This window comes from Artibeus jamaicensis, unplaced genomic scaffold (assembly GCF_021234435.1).
Source record: "Artibeus jamaicensis isolate MK-2021 breed Jamaican fruit bat unplaced genomic scaffold, CSHL_Jam_final scaffold_612, whole genome shotgun sequence".
Classification (NCBI taxonomy): Eukaryota; Metazoa; Chordata; class Mammalia; order Chiroptera; family Phyllostomidae; genus Artibeus; species Artibeus jamaicensis.
Window position 1 is genome coordinate 14,738,738 of NW_026522049.1, and position 17,362 is coordinate 14,756,099.

Sequence of the window (17,362 nt, forward strand, 5' to 3'; positions counted from 1 at the left end):
TTTCTGTCTCTCCCTTCCTCTCTAAAATCAATAGATAAAAATAAAAATAAATTATGTATCTACACATACACTTAAGACACATATACATGTCCACTTTCAAGAAAAATTTCTTGCCTATAACGACAGACTCCCAGAACCCAGCCATCCCCAGGCTGGGACAGTCTAGTGACTGCACGGGCCTGGTACAGCGACACGTAGGGGCTTCTGCGCTGTCTCACAAAGGGAGAGGGCAGGGGAGGGGGGTGGCCACTCACGGGAGGCTTGCTTTCTGTCCACTGTTAGGTCCAGGCTCTGTGGGCACAGTGCTGTCAACATAAGAAACGTCCGAATCTCAAACTGACAACAGTTGCCAGGAAGCCAAGCTTCAACAGATCGAGAAAATGCTCCAGAAAATGGCAGTGTTGTACCTTATTTTATTTTTTTAAGATTTTATTATTTTTAGAGAGAGGGAAAGGGGGAGGGAAAGAGAGGGAGAGGAACATCAATGTGTGGCTGACTGATGCGGCCCCCACTGCGGATGAGGCCACAACCCAGGCGTGTGCCCCGGCTGGGAAACAAACTGGTGACCCCTGGTTCACAGCCCACACTCAATGCACTGAGTTACACCAGCCAGCACTGTACCATATTTTATACATTAGAATCAAAACAAAAGAAGTAAGTAGGCTGCATGAAATCCACTGGTTAGAAATTAGGGAGGGGGGCGAAAGCAGACAGTCTGGGCTGGGGAGGAGGGGACCTCTAGCACTGGACAAAGAGTGCAATGACAGACATGTACCTCTTTTACACAGCTGTGGACAGGATAGGTGACACTCAACAATGAACACGGTAACATTAACAAAGAGGGGATTAACCCTGGGAGGTGTAGCTCAGTGGATGTAGCGCAGGCCTACGAAGGGCTGCTTCACAGCGGGAGGTTCATGAGGGGCAACCAAACATTGATGTTTTTCTCCCTTTCTCCTGCCCTTCCCCTCTCTCTAAAAATAAATAAAATCTTCATAAAAAATAGTGAGCCTTGGCTGGTGTAGCTCAGTGGATTGAGCACGGGCCTGCAAACAAAACAACTGTGGTTCGATTCCCAGTCAGGGCACATGCCTGGGTTGCAGGCCAGTTCCCAACAGGGGACGCACAAGAAGCACATTGATATTTCTCTCCCTCTCTCCTCTAAAGATAAATAAAATATTTTAAAATGTTTAAAAAATACTAATGATGAGAGGATTTGTGGTCTCCCTCTGGTGTGAGGTACCTCAGGAAAAGGGAAATTACTTTGACATTCCAAAGGTGACATTCCAAAGGTGGCTTATCTTAGGTGCAAACACAGCAGACAGGCTTCATTAGGTGAAGACTGACCTTTGCCAGGGCAGATTCCAGGCCAGGGTGTGACCACCCTCCGCAACCTGCTTTTAGTCACTAACTTTTCATATCTGACCATCCTGTGTGGTCACTTTTGGTCTCTGAGTTTGCAAAGATGCCACAGTGGCCTCTGCTGAGCTGATCAGGCACGTGGCCCCTCTCCGTCCCCATGTGGTGGGCGACTAGATGGTCCCAGTCCACTGTGGTGAGAAAGGGTGACCTGCAGCACAGGCCTGGGTGCGGCACAGCCGGGGGCAGTGAGCAGGGAGGGGCCCAGGAAGGCGGCAGCAGGGCGGTGCGCCCGGTGCCCAGGAGGGGCCCAGCCCTGTTCCCAGCAGCAAAGGCGTCACTCGGCTGAGGGGCCAAGCCTGTGACACAGGAAAGCGGCCAGGGTCTGTGCGGCCCATTTGTGATGCTGGCCCACGACATGGGTCTCCCAGAGGAAAGTTCTAAGGCCCTCACTGCATGAAAGAAACAGGGTCCCTATGAAGAGAGGCCGCGACACTGGCGACCTGTGCAGCGTGAGTGCAGTAGGAGTCCCGTCCCACACCTGGCTGCAAAGTCCTGGCCTCCCCGAGGGCCCAGGTGCCAGAGCTCAGGACGGTGACTGCAGACACTGTGTCACTGGGCCCACACTTGCAGAACTTGCTGACAATGATGTCTCATTCTCATCAGCTCCCGCAATTCCACAGCATGTCACTGGAAGCCACTAGGACACATCTGCCACCACCCAAGGGCAGTCACCACTCCAGCCTCTGCTGGACACCAGCAGAGCAGAGGCCACTCAGGCTGGAGGCCCCAGGCAGCAGCGCCCCATCCAGCATGCACCATGCAGCCGGCAACCGCCACTCCGTACACGTGGGCACATCGGGGGAAGGTTCCGTTCGCCACCGCAGGACACAGGAGGGGAGGCGGGCTTTCCCCAGGCACCCTCACTGTGCCAGTTCCAACCTAGACCCAAACTGGATGCCTGCCAGGGACTCAGCTCCGGCAGGCCCCAGCCAAAGTTTATTCTGTTACCACATGAAACAAAAGCCTGGGCTCCTACCAGACAGCAGCCAAATTGGAGTGCAAATGCAGGCTGTGAGGAAACCTCGGGTTGCGCACTGTCCAGTACTGACGGACCACGTGCTGCTCCAGCCAGCTGCGGGCATCTGGCTCGTCTGCTGGAGGAAAGTTAACATGGTGGTTACGTTATGCAATGCGCTAACAACAAAACAGGATCACCTTTGCAACAGTATCTGAACTCGACTCCATTCAAATATTTAATAGGAAAAGGCTCTTTAAAGTAACATCTACTGGCCTGGCTGCTGTGGCTAATGACTGAATGCTGGCTTGTGAACCAGAGACCTGCCGGTTCGATTCCCAGTCAAGGCACATGCCTCAGTTGTGGACCAGGTCCAGTAGGGGGCTCTCGAGAGGCAGCCACACACTGATGTTTCTCTCCCTCATGTCCCCTATGTAAGGATAAATGAAATTTAAAAAAAAAAAAAACAGCTGACAATATTCATTTAAAACCATACGTTAAGGAGCGAGAAGTCTCAGCCCCCCAGCAGGCTCTCCAGCCCGGGGTCCCAGTGCTAGAAAGCCAGAAAGAGGAGACCCCGCCGAATGTGTGTGAAAACCAGCAGGGATTTCGTCCATCCAGGTGATTTTGTCCATCCAGGTGAAATGGGATCTGACAGAAACCAAGACGCCCACTTAAAGGGCCTGCACACAGACTCACCTGCTAAGATACAGAAGCAACCTCAGTGTCCACAGATAGCTGCCTAGATAAAGAAATGGTGTGCGTGTGCAATGGAATATTACTTGGGCATAAAAAGGACAAAAATCTTACCATTTTTGACAAAATAGATGTGCCTTACAGTTATTATGCTAAATGTAGTCAGTAATACAAATACCATATGATTTCACTTATATGTGAAATGAAGAAAACAAAATAAATGAACAGTACAGAAATACACTCATAGACACAGAGAAGAGACTGCTAGTCACCATAAGGGAAGGGGGTTGGGGAACTGGGTGAACAAGGCCAAAGGATTAAGTAGTAATTGGTAGTTACAAAATAGTCATGGGGATGTAAAGTACAGAGTAAGGAATATAGCCAGCAACACTGTAATAACGATGTATGGTTTCAGACCTGTTCAAGATTTACCAGTGGGGTTACTTTGTAGAGTATTTATGTATCTAACCATTATGCTCTACACCTGAAAATAATATTGAATATCAACTGTAATTGAAAATTTGACAAAAAAAATTTAAAACTAGTTCATACAATCCAATAATGTAGTAAAAAAAAAAAAGGGGGAATAACAGAATGGCCCTGACCAGTGTGGCTCAGTGGATTGAGCACTGGCCTGCAAACCAAATGGTCGCCGGTTCAATTCCCAGCCGGGGCACATGCCTGAGTTGTGGCCCAGGTCCCCAGGAGGGGGCGCATGAGAAGCGAGCACATATGGATGTTTCTCTCCCCTTCTTTCTCCCTCCCTTCCCCTTTCCCTAAAAATAAATAAATAAAATCTTTAAAAAAATAGAGTAAATGAAAAAATTATAGGGTCATCTTCCAAATAAAGAATATAATTAGGACTTCCACCAAGATGGAGGCATAGGTGGATGTGCGGTGCCTTCTCACACAACCAAGTTTAGAGACAACTAAATATTAGCAACAGAAAACACAGCCAGAACACGGAAAATTGAACTTTTCGGAAGTCCGTTCACAACAAATTCTTCAGCCTGACCGGTAAGGGGCGAAACCAGCGGCTGGTGAGGGGTTGCACAGGAGAACTCCAGTTGGACGGACCCAGGCGCGGAATCCAGACGCGCGAATCCAGACACGTGAATCCAGATGCACGGGCTGGACCTAGTGAGCGACCACGAAGGAGACAGCGGGGAAGCGGTGCTGTGTGTTGACTGTGGTCGCCCATTTGTGCGCGAGCGGACAGACGAGGGAGTGGGCGGTTGGACCAGGGCCCCAGTGGTCCCCGTGGCAAGTAGCGGTGGAGGGCGCCACCATTTCCCTGCTCTGACCCCGCCCCCACATACAGCGTCACAACCCAGCGACCTGGGAGTCCAAGGCACCGCTTCTCACACTTAAAGGGCCAGAACAGACCAAAAATGTCGCAAGATCTCAAAGCTCCAGAGCCCATAGATCTAAGCGATGAAGAAATAGCAAAACTCTCAGACGCACAGTTTAAAACACTGGTCATCAGGATGCTCACAGAACTGGTTGATTATAGCCACAAATTAGACAAATATATGAAGGTGAAACTAATTGAAATGAATGGAATTGCACAGCAATCCAATAGCGATGAAAAGGAAACTGGGACTCAAATCAATGGAGTGGAACAGAAGAAAGCAAATAATGGCCAAACAGAAAAGAGTCAGGAAGCAAGAATTCAAAGAAATGAGGAGAGTCCTAGGAACCTCCAGGACATCTTTAAACGCTCCAACATGCAAATTATAGGGGTACCAGAAGGGGGAAAGGCACAGCCACCAGTGGAAAACTTATTTGAACAAATAATAAAGGAGAATTTCCCCAATCTGGCAAAGGAAATAGACTTCCAGGAAATCCAGGAAGCTCAGAGAGTCCCAAAGAAGTTGGACCCAAGAAGGAACACACCAAGGCACATCATAATTACATTAGCCAAAATTAAAATGAAGGAGAGAATCCTAGAAGCAGCAAGAGCTAAGGGGACAGTCACCTACAAAGGAGTCCCCATCAGACTGTCAGCAGATTTCTCAAAAGAGACCTTACAGGCAAGAAGGGGCTGGAAAGAGGTATTCCAAGTCATGAAATCCAAAGACCTACAACCAAGATTGCTCTAGCCAGCAAAACTTTCATTTAGAATGGAAGGACAGATAAGGTGCTTCTCAGATAAGATCAAATTCAAGGAGTTCATCATCACCAAGCTCTTATTATATGAAATGTTAAAGGAACTTATCTAAGAAAAAAGAAGTTAAAGAAACATGAACAGTGAATGGACAACAAGCTCACAGTTATTAACAACCACACCTAAAATGAAAGCAAACTAAAAGGACAGCTAGATCAGGAGTGGAAACGTACAAATGAAGATCTCAAGGAGGGTTAGCAGCAGGGGAGTGGGAGGAGGAGATGGGGGCAGAAGGTACAGAAAATAAGTAGCATAGACAGTAGATAGAAAATAGATGGGGGGGCAAGAATAGCATGGGAAATATAGAATCTAAAAGACTTGAGACACATGGTCATAAACTAAAGGGGGGGTAATGGTGGGGAAGGGGGGTAGGGTGGAGGGGAATGAAGGGGGAATAGAACAACTGTAACAGCATAATCAATAAAAAAATTTTAAAAAAAGAATATAATTAGATAAAGTTTAATATTTATTTGTGATTACTGACTTCTAGGAATGAAATTGCCTCAATTTCATAAAGGCCACATGTGCAGAACCTGTACCCAAGCCCATCGCACTTCGTGGAGGAACTTCACGTGCAGATGACCTCTTAGGATGAAACCCGCCCCTTCACTGCCCCCGCTTCCTCTGCAGACCAGGGCACTGGCCAGATCACAGAGACTGTTAACAAGCCTTGAAGAAGACAACATATGAAAACCAGGAGGAGATAATACTGTCAATACTGACAAAAGATGCTGATCTACCCAAAAAACCTAATGGAATAAACAAACCTTTATAATTAAAATGAGAGTTCAGCAACAAAGTTGGATATAAGAACAATTTTTTAAAAAACAGTGGTCTACAGATGCAATAAAAATAAAAACGACCCCTGGCTGGTGTAGCTCAGTGGATTGAGTGCGGGCCTGCGAACCACAAGATCGTGGTTCGATTCCCAGTCAGGGCACATGTCTGGGTTGCAGGCCAGTCCCCTGCAGGCCAGTTCCCAGCAGGGGACGCACGAAAGGCAACCAAACATTGATGTTTCTCTCCCTCTCTCCTTCCCTTCCACTCTAAAGAAATAAAAAATAAAATCCCCCCCCCTTCCCCCTCCCCTCTAAAATAAAATCTTAAAAAAATAATAATAATAATAAAATAAAATCTTTAAAAAAAACCCAAAAAACAAAAACAAAAAACTGAATTTCCAAAAAAAAAACAACAAAAACGACACCATTCACAAAGCAACCTGCTAATATTGTACAAAGTAACAAACAGATACTCAAGATCTTTATAACAAAAATTTCTAAACTCCAGTAAGACATAAAGAATTAAAAGAAATGTAGGTATTTTCATAGGGATGATGTCAAATATCTCCTATGCCAAACCCATAAATTCAACACCATCCCAATAAAAATTATAGCTGGATTTTCAAAATGGAACTTATCATACTGGTTCTAAAATATCTAGGGAAGAAAGAGAGAGCTAGGCTGGTTTTGGAAAAGAGTAGAGGAGGTGAGGGAAAAGTTGCCTTCTATGTGCTGAGACATATTACCAAGCCACATGAAGAAAAGCAGTCACTCCTTGGCAACACACATTAAAGAAAGAGAATGGAAGGTACAGAAATAAATCCACATGTTGAAACAGGACAATGGCAGAAGCCCGGAGCAACATGGGAAGCAGGCACTGCTCAACAGATGTTGCTGGGAAAACTGGCCCAGGATACGAAGAAAGCAAGCAGGACCTTTAACCTCACTCTGTGCGTAGCAGTGCGCCTGCTGGGCGCTGAGGACCTAACCCTAGGCTGTTAAAAAAAAGCAAATAGAATGTTTTTGTAAACAAAATTATCAAGACCCAAATAATAATCAACACCATGAAAAATTCACAGGTTTGAAATCTTCAAAAATGACATCAAAGGGTATCCTGCAAAATATTAATACTCAGGTGACTAAGAAAAGGTAATCACAATGTCTAAAACCTAGGTAATATATCTAGATATCCAAACAAGTCTGAAGACTGAGGTTGGGCAGAAAGCAAAAGGCAAAAAGCAAGCAAAGCGGTCAATATGTTGTAACGGGTCACAGGGACCACTAACAGAACGTGCGGTTGCAAAGGGCCGAATCCTCCACAACGGCTGTGGGGAGCAGAGCAAATGTTCACGGGGCGATGCAAGCGGATTTCGCCCAGACCAGGACTTCACCTGGTCTCTTCTATGCAGAGAACAGGCCCAAGGTTCCACGCTGCATCACCCCTGCCTGCAACCTAAAACCAGAGCCTGCCGACCACTGCAACGTGTTGCACAAGCAATGAACGCATGAGAACACAGGCACTGGTGCCTGCAACTGGGGATGCGGCGAACACAAAAGGCCCGCGGAGAGGAAATCAATGCAAGGCCCTGAACACCCCAATGTCAGTGCTGGGCTGTGCGAGGATGATGCCACACGTGGCCCCAAAGGTCCACATCAAGAAGTAGAACAGAAGAAAAGGAAAAAGGAGACCAGATCATCAGGATGCTAAAATCAGCTTCATTGACGCTATGTCCACTTGGCGAGGTTCAAGTCCACTGCATAGGGCCTGGTCATCAACCCCAGCAGCTGGGGTGCATGTCACGGCTGTGTGGCCATGGGAAAACACTGTAACCAGGCCTTCTTTCCTTATGTACAAAATGAGAAGTGGACTCAATGACCTAATCTATCAGGTTGCTTACAGCTCTTTCTAGATTCTACCAATTCATAGTTCTTCACTACAAACTGAAAAGGCAGACATCTAAATTGAAAATTGAATGGTATAGATCTTTTCCTTTTAGTTACCAACCTCAGCAAAGGCAATCCTTCTCCAACAAAAAAACAAAACTAAAACAGTCCTGGCTGGCGTGGCTCAGTGGACTGAGTGTCATCCCACAAACAGAAAGGTCGCCAGTTCGATTCCCAGTCAGGGCACATGCCTTGGACTGGGTTGCAGGCCAGATACCTGGCTGACAGCATGTGAGGGCAACCTAGCAATGTGTCTCTCCCTCCCCCTCTCTAAAATAAAAAAAAAATCTTTAAAAAAACCACCAACAACAGATGCGAGCATCCATGACCACAGTACCTTTCCAGCCAGCACGCGGCCCTGGTTTTCTGTGCTGATCCTGCTCTTCTAAAGGTGTCCGATCCACCTGAATCCCAGAGTCCTCTCTGCTCAAGGGCTGCTGATCATCTTCGTCCTCACTTTCTTCAGACCAGTTCTGGTTAGAAGAGGAAATACACCAGAAGCTATTTATAGTAAGAGATCAGGAAAATTTCAGAAGAAAAGCAGTCAACTATACCGAATGAAACTTCTTCTGAGTATCTGGAAAGTCACCATACAGGATGAGATTATTCCTGGTGGGAGAAATCCCAACACTCACAGCTCCTCAAAGGATACTTTAAGTATATGCATTCTGTTCAGCTCCCCAATACTAATGCTTTGATGTGCGACCTTAATAAATCTTCCATAAGAAACTATGCTGGCCTTGGCTGGCGTGGCTAGTGGATTGAGAGCTGGCCTGCAAACCAAAGAGTGCCCAGTTCGATTTCCACTCAGGGCAAATGCCTGGGTTGCGGGCCAGGTCCCCAGCAGGGGGAGTGTGAGAGACAAGCACAGACTGATGTTTCTCTCTATCTCCCTCCCTTCCCCTCTCTCTAAAAATAAATAAGTAAATAAATAAATAAAGTCTTTTTAAAAAGTTACTCTGTTCAGTGAACAATGTTTCTATTTCAGCCGACTTGACTTGCTGCAGGACAGAGGACACACAGAAGTCATCTACATCACTTGGAATATATATTTTTTCAATAGCAAAACTACTGCCACTTACCGGTGTGTCTGCATTTGGACTAAGGTCAATCTCTTCACCTTCCATCAAGTATTTGCCCCAGTCAAAATCGTCTTTCTTTTCTAAAATGTAACAGAAGAATCTCATCGGCGTTACCAACTATGTGTGAATATATGCAAAACTGTAAGAAATAAGCTGCACTCAAAATAAGTGCAGCTTATTTCCAACACTCAAAATAAGCTGCACTTGGGATATGATTCCAATATACTTTGAATTTCTTTATCTTCAAATGTAAGTTTTCTTTGCATATGAGTATCATCAAAAGTAGTGCAACTTCCAAAGCCAGAATTTATATTTTAAATGAAAATTTGCAATTGCAAGTGTATGCAAGGCAACAGAAATATTTTAGTTTCATAGTTTTTACAAGGTTTTATAAAATTTCAATGTCTAATGATTAAGCAGTGAAACTAAGTTCTCTTTTATTTTGCACACTAAGGCATCTGATAACATACCCACTTCTTTTTCTCTCGGTGTTTCCACATAACTGCAGTTTGAAGGAGAATCAGACAGGCAAAGAAGAAGGGACAGGATGGAGTAGTGCGCATCTGTCTTGAAAACAAAAGTAAAGAACGTGAGCCACTGAGGTTGCTAAGAGCTTTTAAGACTAGTTTGGGTAAAGAAAGGGTAATCCTTGGCTGGTGCAGCTCAATGGATTGAGCACGGGCCTGAGAACCAAAGGGTCACTGGTTAGATTTCCAGTCAGGACACATGTCTGCGTTGCAGGTCAGGTCCCCAGTAGGGGCCATGTAAGAAGCAACCACACACTGATGCTTCTCTTCCTCTCTTTCTCCCTTCCCTCCCCTCTCTCTAAAAATGAATAAATAAAATATTTTTAAAATAAAATAAAAATTAAGAAACAACACTAAAGATAGCCAGATAGTGCTATTATACATGCCAATCTCAGGTCTCAATTTTCCTAGTAGGCTGGGGCTGAAATGATTAACCAAGAGCTTTTTCATTCTCCTCAAGCCTGAGCTACAATCTGAGTGTTGCAGATTTCAGGCAACACTTAGGTCAGTTTCCAGGGTATTCTGCTCTAGCCAGCGAACATACTAAGAGAATGAACTAAGAGAATGAACAATGAATGTTTCACTAGAGAATGAACAATGAACGTTTCACTGGCAGAAACGAGCTGTCAACAGTCAGACTGGAAATGGTAAAATTCACAAGAGATCTCACCACTTTATAATGCCTACCTTTCTCTCCTTTGTGCTCGGAAGTGACGCATTGAGAAATTCCTCAGTTAATCTCTTCCAACTAGCAGCTTTACCGAGATCGGAATGAATGATGAATTTTTCATAAATTCTAAAATATATTTTTGAAAGTCAACGGACGGTCATAAAGTTATATGAATGAAAAGATCTACATGTACAGACATATATATATGAAATCAACTTACCCTTCTATCGTCTTTTCTACTTTGTGACTGTTCACATCCAAGAAACGATGGAATCTAGAAGATAAAATGCAATTCTTACATCAACCCTGTCACCTCGATAAGCAGATGAGCATCACTGACCTCCGTATCCCAGACACACCCTACACTCGGTGACACAAACAAGCACACCTTTGTTGCTGTATCCCCTCCCCATGCAGGGAACAACCTCGACATCTGAGAGGGCTCAGGCTCCTTCCAGTAGGACACAGGTCCTCGTGAGCCGCCCCACCCTGTCCTCTGGCTCCTCTGTCTTCCCACAATGCCCTGTGTCTGAGCCCAACACAGCAAATCCTGTATCGGGGTACCTAATCTTTTTATGCTATAGGGAGCCCAGTGAAGGTAAGACCCCCTCTCAGAATTTTTTAAAAGATTTTATTTATATATTTTCAGAGAGAGGGGAGGGGAGAAAGAGAGGGACAGAAACATCAATGTGCAAGAGAAACATCATTTGGTTGCCTCTTGCACACCCCCAACCAGGGGCCTGCCAGGGGCTTGCCCTGACTGGGAATCATGCTGATGACCCTTCTGTTCACAGGCCAGTGCTCAGTACGCTGAGTCATGAGTCACACCGGCCAGGGCAGAATGATTTTTAAACTGCAAAATGAAATATACAAAGGTAACTGAAAATAGTGATATACAGTTGTGAAGTGTTCCTAAAAGTGTGTGATACAATGAGACATTCCCTTTTTTTCTTTAATGCTCACCCAAGGACATTTTTTCATTGAATTCAGGAAGGGGGAGTGGGGGAGAGACAGACAGACAGACACTACACATACCAATTGGTTATCTCTTGTATGTGTCCCGACCAGGGACTGAACCCAGAACCTAATGGGGGATGGAACCCACCGACCCTCTGGTGTATCAGACGATGCTCCAACCAACTGAACCACACTGGCCAGGGCAAGGCATTTCTTTATTAAAGTATGAAGGAACAAGGTCTAGCAGTGGGTCCATACCTAACGTTAAAGTGACATAAACAATATGTAGATAAACCTACAACTAAAATAAGATGTTAAATATGTGATTCCTACTGGTCATACACTCATAGGTAAGCTAATATTGCTTGTTGCTTTCACTCATAATTGAAAGAAATGTTAGTTTTTAGTTAGAGGTAGGTGTAAATTTTTTCTCATCCACATTTGTAACACACGAATTCTATCTTCAGGTCCACGTGTTAAGAAGGCCTATTCCGGCCCCAGCTGGTGTGGTTCAGTGGATTGACCGCCAGCCTGCAAACCAAAGGGTAGCTGGTTCAATTCTCACTCAGGGCACCTGCCTAACTTGCTGGCCAAATCCCCAGTAGGGGGGCGCCTGAGACACAAGCACACACTGATGTTTCACTCTCCCTCCCTCCATTCCTCTCTCTAAAAATAAATAAATAAAAATCCTTTAAAAAAAAAGGAAGGCCTATTCTAGATCATATGTGATTAGCTTCGGTTTCTCTCTCCTTTAAGGACAAAGACTATCTCACCTATTTCTGAATTTCTAAGGCTTATAACATGGCTGCCATTTTTAAAAACCAAAAAAAAATTGTTCATTTTTCTGATGGATTAAAGGTTCATAAAATTACAGTAGAGCACAATGACTCTTGTCCATGTTTCACTATCAGAGCCAACAATCTGTATTTAAAAGAAGTCAATTATACTACCAGATAACATTAATTCTATCCTCTAAATGTCCGATGGGAACAGTACTTTAACTATTATAATGTATTTAGTTTCTCAATGTGTAGAAGGAGATGGTAATTTTCAGTGTCTTTCCAAACCCTGAAATGATGTCTGTCCACTTCCTGCCATTTAGAAAGGTCAATAGAGAAATTATTTGGGGTACAGCAGTTAAATTTCTGTCTTTGCAGAGCTCTTTACAATAGCCAAGCTATAAAAGCGACCCAAATGCCCACTAATAGATGACTGAGGAAAAAAGATGTGGTACAGACACACAGTGGACTATGACTCAGCCATAAAACAGAATGAAATCTTGCCCTGGCTGGGTAACTCAGTTTGTTAGAGCACCTTCCTGGTCATGCCCAGGTTTTGGGTTCAATCCCCTGTTAGGGCACGTACAAGAAGCAACCAATGAATAATTGATAAGTGTAACACCAAATTGGTGTTTCTTTCTTTTCCCTTCTCTCTCTCTCTCTCTAAAATATAAATAAAATAAAATTTTTTTCAAAAATTAAATCTTACCACTTGACAACAGGGATGGACATGGAAGGTATCATGCAAAGTAAAAAAGTCAGTCAGAGAAAAACCAATGCCATACCATTTCACTTATATGTGGAACCTAAAGAACAAAATAAACACACAAAACAGAAATAAACTCACAGACACAGAAAAAGCTGATGTCTGCCAGAGGGGACAGGGTGGGGAGACTGGGTGACAAAGGTGAGGGATTAAGCAGCAAAACTGACAGTTACAAAAGTCACAGGGATGTAAAGTACAGCATAGGAAATAGAGTCAATAATATTGTAATATCTGCACATGGTGCCAGGTGGGTGCTAAACGTATAGGAAGGTCACTGCTTAAATTATATAAATATCTAACCTCTACGCCAAGGGTGTCAAGCTCATTTTCACAGGGAGCCACACCAGCCTTGTGGTTGCCTTCAAAGGGCTGAATGTAATTTCAACTCCTTAACAGTTCAGGAGTAGTTACATTTATAAAGTCCTAAAATTATTTCGGCCCTTTGAAGTCAACTGCAAGGCTGATGTGGCCCCCAGTGAAAATGAATTTGACACCCCTGCACTATGCTGTACAATTGAAATTAATACAAAATAATATTGAATGTCAACTGTAACAGAAAAATAAAAATAAAGGTGGAGGTAGAAGAGGGAACTGGGGGACAAGTGGAGATCGAAGGAGACTCGACTTGGGGTGGTGAACACATACAGTAGACAGATGATGTATTGTAGAAGCCTATATAATTTTATTAACCAATGTCAGCCCAACTAAGTGAATTATAAAAAAATAAAAAGAAAATCTTAAAAAGGAAGCCCTGGGTGGTATAGCTCAGTGGATTGAGTGGTGGCCTGCAAAAACCAAAGGCTTGTTGGTTCAATTTCCCATCTGGGCACACGTCTGAGTTGTGCGCCAGGTCCCCAGTAGGCGGCACGCGAGAGACAACCATACGTGGATGTCTCCCTCCCTCTTTCTCCATCCCTTCCCCTGTCTAAAAATAAATAAGTAAAATCTTAAAAAAAAAAAAAAAAAACAGAGCAAATCTTAAAAAGGAAAAATAATTCATTCAATCGGTAGGAAAAGCATCCTTTTATCTGACCCATTCACACATTGTAGTATTTATGTTACACCTAAAAACTGAGTTTATTATTTCAGAAACTTGGCGGGCTTTTACCTCAGTGGCTAGTCTTTGCAAACCAAGTAGGCACTTTATATATTATCATTAAGGCTGAAACTCAAGATTACTCATTTGGAAAAACTGTTTAGTCCTCAAGATTTCTACTGAAATTACACGGTTAGAGTATTAAGGCCAACTAACATACTTTTAGTAGTAAAATTCCATTACAGGTAATTAACAGTGCTGTCTAATTTTCATCGTCCATAAATAAAAATAGGAGCTCCCACTTCACCTAAGTATCTAACTACGTACCGTCAATCTCGGGATTGCACTAGAGGTAATATGGGCAGCTTCGTTACTACATGGCAGTAACTGTTCCAGATGTTGGAATGAGAAATGACCCAAACAAATCCCCATGGTGGGACGGGCCTCCGGGCTGGAGTGAGGGGCAGGAGGCGGCAGTCCGCCACACACAAGTGACCCTCGTGTCGTGCTCAACCCTCCGCGGAAGTAAAAAGGAGACCCAGGAGTGAACGGCCTGGAGCGACCCCAGCGGGGACACGGCGCCCTGATATCGCCGTTTTAAACCAGGCGCGACCATTACTTTGCCCTAAACCTCACTGGCCCATCCATTCAAAAGCGCGTGCTGCGTTGTGTGCGGCACTGGGTGCAGCGGGGGACGCCTACAGGGCAGACTCAGGTCCCGCAAGACCTGCAGCCCGTCTCGACAGGCTTGTGTCGCCGGCGACCGGGCCCCGCGGGCACCAGTCCGACCCTGGTGCTGACCCTGTGCTGACCCTGCCCGACCCCTTCCTGGCCCCGCCCACCGCCACACCTCACACCTGAAGTTGGACCAGGCGAAGTTCAGACAGAGCTGGAAATTGGGGTCCGCCTCATCCCGGAGGCCTGCCACGTGGCGCACGAGCTCCCGCACATCGCGCTCCTCTTGCCGGTCCAGCCGGCTCCAGGTTGGGCCCAGCCGCGCCATGTTTCCCCGCCTCCCGGGCGCCAAGTCTGAGCCACTCTCGCGAGAGTTCGCGCCCCCGTCTGCATTGCGCGTGAGGACGAAGAGGAGGCAGTTCTCGCAAGAACTCGAGCTCCCGCCACCCTGAGGCGAGAGTCGAATCTGGTTGGTGGGTGCGGTGTGCGTTTTCCAGTCTTCCGTGGGTAGCTTTAGGAGTTAGGTGGTTTTGTACATCGGAATAAAACCTTGGTTGATGATTTTAGCTTCTGATGTTTTCAGAGCAGCCGGTTAGTTGTCATTCAGTGTTCCTATGTGCACCTGCCTTTTCAGGTACCAGAATAGAGCAGTTGTCCGTCCTTCTCTAAGCTTGTTCGTCCTTCAGAAGGTGGTCTCTAGTTATCTCTCAGTTTACCGTGTCTGTCTGCACGGTCCATGCGGCGTGGTCTGCACTGCAGCGGTTGTCAGCAACTCGGGAGGACTTGATTTCCCCCCAGGAGACAAACCTGCCTCTTCGTTCCTGATTAAAACGCTACCTCTAACCTGTTTCTTTTAAGGTTTTAAATTTTTTATTTTGATTTTATTTATTTATTTATTTATTTTTAGAGAGAGGAAGGGAGGGAGGAAGAGAGAGAGAAACATCAAAGCGTGGTTGCCTCTTGCGCCTCCCTCCCCACCGACCGGGGACCTGGCGTACAACCCAGGCCAATGGCCTGACTGGGAATCCAAACCTGGCCCCTTCGGTTCATAGGCCAGCACTCAATCCACTGAGCCACACCAGCCAGGCTCTAACCTGTTTCTGTTTAATATTGCTCATAACCATTCAGAAGCTTGTTACATAGACTTCTATAGTTTTTCTTTTACGGATCTTTTAGGTTTTCCTGTGGTTTATTACATTGCATTCCTATAGTTATGGAATGTTGTGAATTACAGCATCTGGAAAGTGAAAGAAGAGACAGGGATACTGGACCAGGTTATACTAAATGTGGGCTGCTGACAAAAAAACCACTCACCTTCGTGAACCTAGGTCAGAGTTGTGAATCAGTGCCACTGGGTGGTCACCATATCCCACGTGTGTGAACTTAGTGACTCTTATCTGTAACCAATCAAAAGCAGTAACTATTTCCTCCTGCAGACTGTGCTATCATAGAAGAGCCCTGCTTCACCTCTGCCCATTACCTGTAGCCAATCTAAGCTCTTCCAAAACACCTCACAGCTTTCTTTCCAGTACTTGTACTTGACGTATAGAACAGGCTAATAGACATGCAAAGATGCTCAACGTCACTAACGATCATGGAAATGCAAATGAAAACCACAATGAGATATCACCTCCCACCTGTCAGAATGGCCATCATCAATAAATCAACAAACAAGTGCTGGTGAAGAGATGGAGAAAAGGGAACTCTAGCGAACTGTTGGTGGGAACGCAGACTGGTGCAGCCACTTTAGAAAACAAAGAGTTACCACAAAAAATTAAAAACTGAGCTGCCTTATGACCCAGTAATTTCACTTCTGGGACTATGTGGGGGATGGTGAAGGCTGGTGTTATAGCCAAGGTTGAGGGCTTAACAAAGCCGCACTTGACTGTTTGCATCTCCAAGTCAGATCAAGCCAGCAGCCAACACAGCCAGAACCTGCGGGGATAGAGAATGAGATAATGGCAAGCTTCAACTGTGTGCACTGTAACTTTTGCAGGAAATTTATGTATCAGTTAGATAGCCTGGGAACTGAACAATCCATGCCTGCAGCGTTTCCCCAAGTTTAGAAAACATCCTTGAGTTGTAGCTAACCAACCCTATAAAATAAACGCGGAGACTGTGTTCGTGGTTCATCGTCTCTCCATCAGAGGACAGTATCCCACCCGGCCCCTGTTTTTCCTTAAACTGTTGTGTCTTTCTTAATCTCCCATGGCCCCCACTCAGGGACCCCAACTCCATGCTGGTTGCGGCAGTAATATATCTGAAGAAACCTGAAACACTAATTTGAAAGAGTGTGTTCACCCATATGTTCACTGCAGCGTGACTTACGGTAGCTAAAATTTTGGAAGCTGCCTAAGTGCCATCAGTTGGAAAGTCGATGAAACAGCTGAGGTACATTCACACAATGGAATACTACTCAGCTGTTAAAAAGAAGGATATCTTACCTTTTGCAACAGCATGGATGGACATGGACAGTATTATGTTAAGTCAAATAAGCCAGTGGCAGAAAGACAAACACAATAGATTTCACTTATATGAGTGGGGGACTCCCAAAATCCCAGAATTTATTTATTAAAAAATTGTGCATTTGTTCTTACATGTTTAAACCTCAGTTACCTTCAGGGTACTCTCCATTTGATGCAATACACCTATGGAGGCTTTTTTCTGTGGCTCAAAACAGTTTTTGAACTCATTGATCTTGTTGCCTTTTAGTGCTCCTGTTATTTTTCATTTCATCTCTTCCACATCGGGAAAACATTTCCCTCTGAGGACTTTTTTCATTTAGGGAAACAAACAAAAAAGTTGCTTGGGGAGAGATTCAGTGATAAAGGAGGATGAGGCACAGGGGTCAGGCCATTTTTTATCAAAAGCTGCTGAACACTCAGTGCGTTGTGGGCAGGTACGCTC

At 45.0% G+C, this 17,362-nt stretch overlaps 1 protein-coding gene across 2 annotated transcripts in view; it reads right to left on the reverse strand.

The window, feature by feature from the left end:
• The window catches only part of TUBGCP5 (tubulin gamma complex associated protein 5), a 38,798-nt gene extending 24,000 nt beyond the window's left edge, over positions 1–14,798 (reverse strand). The window contains exons 1-7 of one of the 2 annotated variants that reach the window (XM_053658920.1): positions 14,638–14,798; positions 10,463–10,516; positions 10,260–10,368; positions 9,516–9,612; positions 9,046–9,125; positions 8,301–8,436; positions 2,399–2,513 (exon numbers count right to left, since the gene is read on the reverse strand). In XM_053658920.1, coding sequence (XP_053514895.1) covers positions 2,399–2,513; positions 8,301–8,436; positions 9,046–9,125; positions 9,516–9,612; positions 10,260–10,368; positions 10,463–10,516; positions 14,638–14,783 — 737 coding nt within the window. In that variant the 5' untranslated portion in view covers positions 14,784–14,798. Of the gene's footprint in view, positions 1–2,398; positions 2,517–8,300; positions 8,437–9,045; positions 9,126–9,515; positions 9,613–10,259; positions 10,369–10,462; positions 10,517–14,637 lie in introns of both variants that reach the window. The other variant, XM_053658919.1, reaches the window with a different exon arrangement.
• Positions 14,799–17,362: the final 2,564 nt, after the last annotated feature.